This window comes from Lactuca serriola, chromosome 8 (genome assembly GCF_051521515.1).
Source record: "Lactuca serriola cultivar US96UC23 chromosome 8, Lser_US96UC23_V15, whole genome shotgun sequence".
NCBI lineage: Eukaryota > Viridiplantae > Streptophyta > Magnoliopsida > Asterales > Asteraceae > Lactuca > Lactuca serriola.
In genome coordinates, this window is record NC_136415.1 from 19,513,145 (window position 1) to 19,519,933 (window position 6,789).

General features: G+C 34.5%; 1 protein-coding gene across 1 annotated transcript; it reads right to left on the bottom strand.

Moving 5' to 3' along the window:
- Positions 1-3,041: 3,041 nt before the first annotated feature.
- LOC145070999 (uncharacterized) lies at positions 3,042-4,746 on the bottom strand. The gene is made up of 4 exons (XM_079017948.1): positions 4,390-4,746; positions 3,781-4,306; positions 3,496-3,615; positions 3,042-3,406 (listed from the first exon to the last, which is right to left on the bottom strand). Exons 1-4 carry the CDS (start codon positions 4,726-4,728, stop codon positions 3,270-3,272), a joined length of 1,122 nt encoding a protein of 373 aa, XP_078874074.1. The 5' UTR covers positions 4,729-4,746; the 3' UTR covers positions 3,042-3,269.
- Positions 4,747-6,789: the final 2,043 nt, after the last annotated feature.

Genomic DNA, 6,789 nt, shown 5'->3' on the forward strand with positions numbered 1-6,789 from the left:
TAAAATATTAGGTGGTCAAATTTAACAATTATACTTTTAACTCAATTAAATTGTAAACCAAACTTTATGGATTTATTAAGTCTCTTTTAATTATACACCTTAATTAATTAATAAAACCATAAGGGTGTGATTTGAACTTTTTCAAAACAAAAACTAGGGTTTTAGAATTTAACATTCCTAATTAAACCTTTAATCAACTTTTAAATTCCAAAACTTGAGGGCAAATTTTGAAACATTTCAAAACATTAGGGTTTAGAATTTAAATATACATCAAAATTAAACAATTAATCAAAATTTAAATTCCAAAACTTGAGGGCAAGTTTTGAAACCTTTTTCAAAACATTAGGGTTTCAACTATTTAAATTTCAAAACAACAAAACTTTTTAGGTCAAATTTAAACTATAAAACCTAAAGGGGAAAATATGAAACATTTCATAACACAAGGATCAAATAAAAAATAATCTAAATTAACAATCAATCACATAATTATCCATATTTGATTTATTTAATGATTTCTTGCAAAATAATTTACCAATTTAATTAAAATAATTAATCAATTATCACATAAGGAAACAAATATTCTATTAATTGATAAATATCTTCAATTAGATCAAGAATATAGTCAAATATATCATAAAATCGAATTTATATTGATCTAATATGATAAGGCAACTATCCTTAAGCAAAAACAGCAAGAAATCCCGGTTTTCCCTCTCACTGACCAGCCGACTCGTTGAGTCAGGCATGGACTCGTCGAGTTCATCATGAACTCGGCGAGTTCATCTAAAAAACTCGACGAGTTCTGACCCCCGAAGCACAAAAATCGAATTTTTTCAACATACAAAGCATCAATACAATAGAAACCAATCTAGGCTCTGATACCACTGATGGGTTTTGGTCCTAAGAACATCCTATGTGCTCATACAAACCCTAATGCTTGGATCTAGGTTTCTCTATTGTACATGCAAGTTATCCAAGACTATAAACCCTTATTCTAGCATTCAAGTAATCATATTAACATAAGAATAGGTTTAAGATGTTACCTTGATTGTTATGTAGCAATAACAATCCAATTCCTCCTTGTATTGACTTTAGAAAGCATAGAGTCACAATTGTCACTCCTCTAATGGTTCACAAACACCATAAGCAAGAGGATGAAGAGGAGAGAGGATGGAGGCTGCCCAAAACCGTCTACAAACCCTAGAGAAGTCTTGTCCACGTTTTTGGTCCTTTAGGGATCTATATATAGTGAGGCTATTAGGGTTATCTAACAAGGAAACCCTAATTTTGATGCTTAAGCCCTTAGCAACCCATGGAGCCCTTTCCTTAAGGCCTTGGACGATTTCATATGGGCTTCCCCCATAGAATTCGTCCACCTTATAATAAAAGGCAATCCATGGCCCAAATTGCAATTATCTCATAATCACAATTCCAGTCCCTTAAGTTTAATTAATCTCTTTTAGTCACAAAACTAATTACCAATTAATTATTGACTAATATTAATTAAACAATATGATTTCTCCTTTAATATATTATTCCCATAATATATTAATAAATCATATTTAATCCTTTCTCCATAATTCATCCTATCAAGTTGCTTTGGTGAAGGCAACCCAAAAGGACCATGCACCATCGAGTCAAGTACATACCAAAATAGTTATGGACTTAGACACTAATTCAACAGAAACTTAATCCATTTATAGCCTTAATCGATCCAGATCTGAGCTTTGAAGCTCTAAAAATAAGGATTAAGAGCTTAATGAATTAAGCTAGCTAGGTTTTATTGCACGACGTGGCAATGTTGTTGCCATGACGTGGTGGCAAGGGAGTTCGCGGCTATTTTTAGCGTTTAGCCACCACAACGCGGTCATGGTGTTGGCCACGACATGGTGACTCGACTATTGACTTTTGACCGTTGACTTTTTGACCAAGTTTGACTTGAGGTCAAACTTTAAGATTTAGGTCTTAGATTGATTATTTATCCTTATTTGGCTAGGTAGGTGTGGCACGAGTTTATAGCGTGTGACGAGTTGTAGGGATTTCTGCTTTCGTCTGTGAAATGAGTTTTCTCACTATACTTTGTATTGCAATACATATCATTTGTATCTTTGGATGTTGATATGTTGTAGTAATCTATTAGACTGGTAATCTGTTATGATTATAAGTGTTTGCTTGTTATTATTATTTGTGTATGTCGACATATTGTGGTTGAGTTGATGCAGTCTAGTTGTGTGTTGTTAGCCAAGAGACCCGGGCAGTCCAGTTCACTACTGTAGGCCCAAGGGGAGCGGTCCAACTTGATATTGTAGACTCCGAAGGGCAGACCGACTTTGTGCTAAAAGCCAAGAGGGCGATCCAAACTTTGTGTTGAAGGCCCAGGTGGCGGTCTAGTTGCATGATGTAGGCATTGTGTGCATGCATTATATGTATATTGTTGTGTAAGTATTTTATGAAATTCACTAAGTTTTGACTTATAATTATGGATTTAAATGTTTCAGGTATTTCTGAAAATCGGGACGAAGACATCCGTCGGTCACTATGTTTTAGAGATGTTATGATTTTGATACTCGGATTTTATGACTTGCGGTGAAATAATGGTTTGGATGACTTATGGTTTTATGGAAAACAACTTTTATTTTCTTTAAAATGTAAGTTTTTTACTATGGTATTGAAAACTTTACAAATATATTATTTAGTCATTTACTCAACTATCATTACTTAATCAAAAATAAATGACATTGCTTATTTATTTTTATTTTTTTATGTCAATCTAAAAACAAATAAGATAGCAATGACAAAAAATTGATAACTTCTTAAAAAAAATGAATATTTAGATAAATCTAAAAAATAAATAAAAATATAACGGTTTTTCTAAATACAAATAATGTAAAAAAAAAAAAAAATTAAAATGTTGGTAGATAGATTGTTAGTAAATAGATGGTTAGATTTTTCTGCAATTAGTCCTTTTTATTTATTTTTATTTTTTACCATTATACCTTTTATTTAACCGGCCCTTTTGGCTTTTTGCACATAATGTAAACTTTTTATGTATAAAATACTAGTCATCATATATTCATATCTATTAAAATCTTAAAACAAATGGAATTTTCAAATTCTCCAACAAAAAGTCCTAAAAGGTCTTCGGATACCCTTCTCATTTATTTTCATCACTGTACTTAGATGATCAACATCAAACAAAATCATATCTCCACCACTACTACTTATACTTATAAACCCTTTCTTCTATCTACTCTCCAAAAAACGGAGTTTCAGTAGGTCCATTCTTGAGGGAGGAGCATTTCTGGGTTATTCACCGGTGACTCCATTACGCCGCCGTGGCCATGGACGTTGTTTCGCAGCTGCTGAGCAGCTAGACTCATGGCATTCCTCCGACCCATTAACATTTCTGAAAATTAATCATGTTTTATGAAGAATCTTACATTAATAATATAAATTCTAATGTTGGGAGAATAAGATCCGGTGGGATTAGTTTACCATAATGTGGAACCAGGCCGACATTGATGCGTGCTTGAGTTTGAGGCTGCCTGGTAATGGGGACAAGGGTGTTATTGGAATATTGAACCGTTTTAGCTGGCAGATTAGCAGGCGAACATGCTGCAAGAAGAATAGATTAAAGGAATATTGGTAAAATTAATTAATTGTGTGAATAGTTTCGGTCGAATAGAAACAACCAAAGATCTGGAATTATGAAGAAATTTTGAATATATAATCAGTTTGACTCTGCAATTTCTGACGCGAAGATGAATAAGACAAATTTACCTTGTCTTTTTCGAGATTCAGGTGGGTTATTACAGTATCTGCGGGGCAAAAACACACCAGTTCCGGGACATTCCCTCTTCGCCGCCGTAGCAGCACCACCGTCACAACCGCCCCCAGATCCACCGATAACAACCCCTTTCATGACCGGCGCATTGCAGGGGTTTTGTTGATTTGAACGATGTTGGAGGCGTTGTTGGGGCGGAGGCCATGCAGTCTGAGGAAAACTCGGTGGTCGACCACCACATCCACCTCCGACGCTTTCGCTTCCCGAAAGACATCTGTTCCGACAACTTTGCTGCTGCCGGAAAAACTCTTCTCCGTCACAGTAAGGAACAACTCCAGGTAAACCTGTGTTGCTCAAGCTCATTCTCATCTTCATTCGTGCAACTTGACCCGCAGCAGCATAGATCATATTCCAAGCATCTTCTTCACTTCTCGTAAACGGTGGTAGCGAAGGTGCCTGAGAATGAACAGAACCCAACCATCCAAGAGTGGATTCCGGCGAGCCAGAGAAAACCCTCTTCTCCTAAAATCCATCAAAAAAAGAAAAATCAGAAAAATAAAATACTGGGTATGGTACGCACCATCGTCAACTTACAAGTTACAAACCTTGAGATTATTGTAAAGGGGTTCTGTAAAGGAGGCAGATCGAGAGAAGCGGCGGGTTAAGGCGACAACATCTTCATCGTCGCTTTCAGACTCGGTGGAGTACGGAGAGGCGAAGTGATGGGGAAAAGCGAGGTTTTCTTTATCCATGTCGGAGGAGAGGAGATGCCGGCGGGTTGAAAGGGACGGAGTGAGTGAAATGGATGATGGGGGGAGAAGATGTAATAAAGAGGCCAGTGAAGAAGCAGATAAAGACAATGAGGGACAGGGACCCAATGAAAGATTAAAGGGAGTGGAGAGAATGTTGAATAGACAGGCTTTTTTTTTACTCGGTTTCTTCATTCTTGCAACTCCGATTGCTGATTTATACGCATTTATCATCTCTAACTTCAATTACAAAATTACACAACAAAATATAAACTACAAAATTACACATCCTTATACAACAACAAAATATACACAAAACATCGATCATAATACAAGTTGGTTGATTATATTTTAATTTATAAGAAAAGCTAAAGTTTTTGTTAACATGTGTTTAGTTGGTTGTTGATATTTAAACTAAAAATCATACTTTTTATTTATATAAAAATATTGAGCAAACTAAAAATATTTGATAATACATAAGTTTTTCATCGGTTATATTATACTTATTTTCATACATTTTTTTTATCATATGATCATTTACGAATTTAACATTTAATACTAAAAATTCAAATGATAAAAACTAAACAGTTAAAATAATAATATTTTGAAGGTTAAATAAAATAAAGGTAAAATGAAACATTGTTAATTAGGATTTAGGAGTATTATTTTTTTACCATGAAAGTATGAATTTTACCATTAAAGTTAATTAGGAGTATTGTTATTATTTTATCATTAAAATTTTACTCGTCGTCCTGATTAAATCTTTTAACTTTCAGTTTTGTTATCATTTAGATTTTGGAATATTCTGTAATAGTTTTATAAGTTTTTATGTTTATATGATATGCCATATCGACAAATTGACTCACTTTTATCTATGTGGCGTTGATATGGCATATACATCAATTTTTATAGTTAACTCTCTCTTCCCCTAATATCAGTGTAGCTTCTTCACACGCCCCCAAAATCAGACCATTAGGTCTCTCCCGTGAGAAGATTAGAGAAGACATATCCAAAGAAGCAACCAAGGATTTGAGGGGTTGCTAATGCAATCTCATTATTCGAAATCGCAAGGCTAAAGTTTTTGTCGTCCCCTCCACCATCGCTTTAGTCATCATAACCTTGAACGAGTCGGAATGTGACTATAAGAATGTGAAAAACATCACGCATTATGGCGACATATCCCTAGACAATGTCATTGAGATTGCGAAAGTAATGAGGTCGAGGTCAATGACAATGGAGTTGACATGGACAATGAAAGAATTCTTCAAAACTTGCATTTCGAATGGATGTGCTATTGATGAAAAGGATCCAAAGGATATACAAAAAGAGATTGGTGAAGGTGATTCTAAAATCCCTCTAGATCGATCAATTTAGGGTTTTGAATTGATCGGTATTTTTTTTTATCACACTGTGTTTTTAAGTTAGGAATTTTGAAAGTAAGTTATATTTACATGGTTTGCTTTAGGATTGAGTGTTGGAACCGGGATAACTATTTGTCATAAACTCCGATTGATCTCAACTTGTTTTTGTATCATTCACTTACATTTCATGTAGATTGTCACTACTCCATTACATAATGTTGATACAAGTAAAAAAGACAGTAATTTGAGCATTTTCTAATATAAAGAATATATTTTTTCTTCTTTTTTGCACCTTTAGTTAAGTATTAATTGCGGAGGTTGTAACTCATGAGAGAAAGAGAGAGAGAGGAATGAGGGGGGAGGGGGATACACACATACACACATAGAGTGTAAATGTTAAAAAAAATCTAAAAATCAACGTGGACCCTACGTCTATGTCATGTAGTTATGTAGCATCTTGTGCTTAATTGTGAGTCAAAATTGTTTGTGTGGCATGCCACATAAACGAAGAAACCTATAAATTTGTTAGCATGTCTCAGTGGTCAGATTGTGACCTCAATTATAACTTTTAGTGTGTAACGCATGCAGGTTCGGAGTAATCAATTTAGAGACAATAAAAATTAAAAATGACTTTTTGATATAAAATTACTTAGAGTAAATAATCTTAACCAAAGTTATAGTATGTGTCACAAGGATTTCGTACATATAAAGAACGCTGAAATCCAACTTATAATGAAGAAGTTATGACCCGTCGAAATTCTGCGACAAAACCGGCACGGCTCCACGTATCGTAAAAGTGAATTTTTGAAAAACAAATTTTTAGCCTTAGCGATCTAAACAAAAGCCACAGTAGACGTTAAACCGAGAGTAGGGCTACAAACGAGCCGAACCGAGC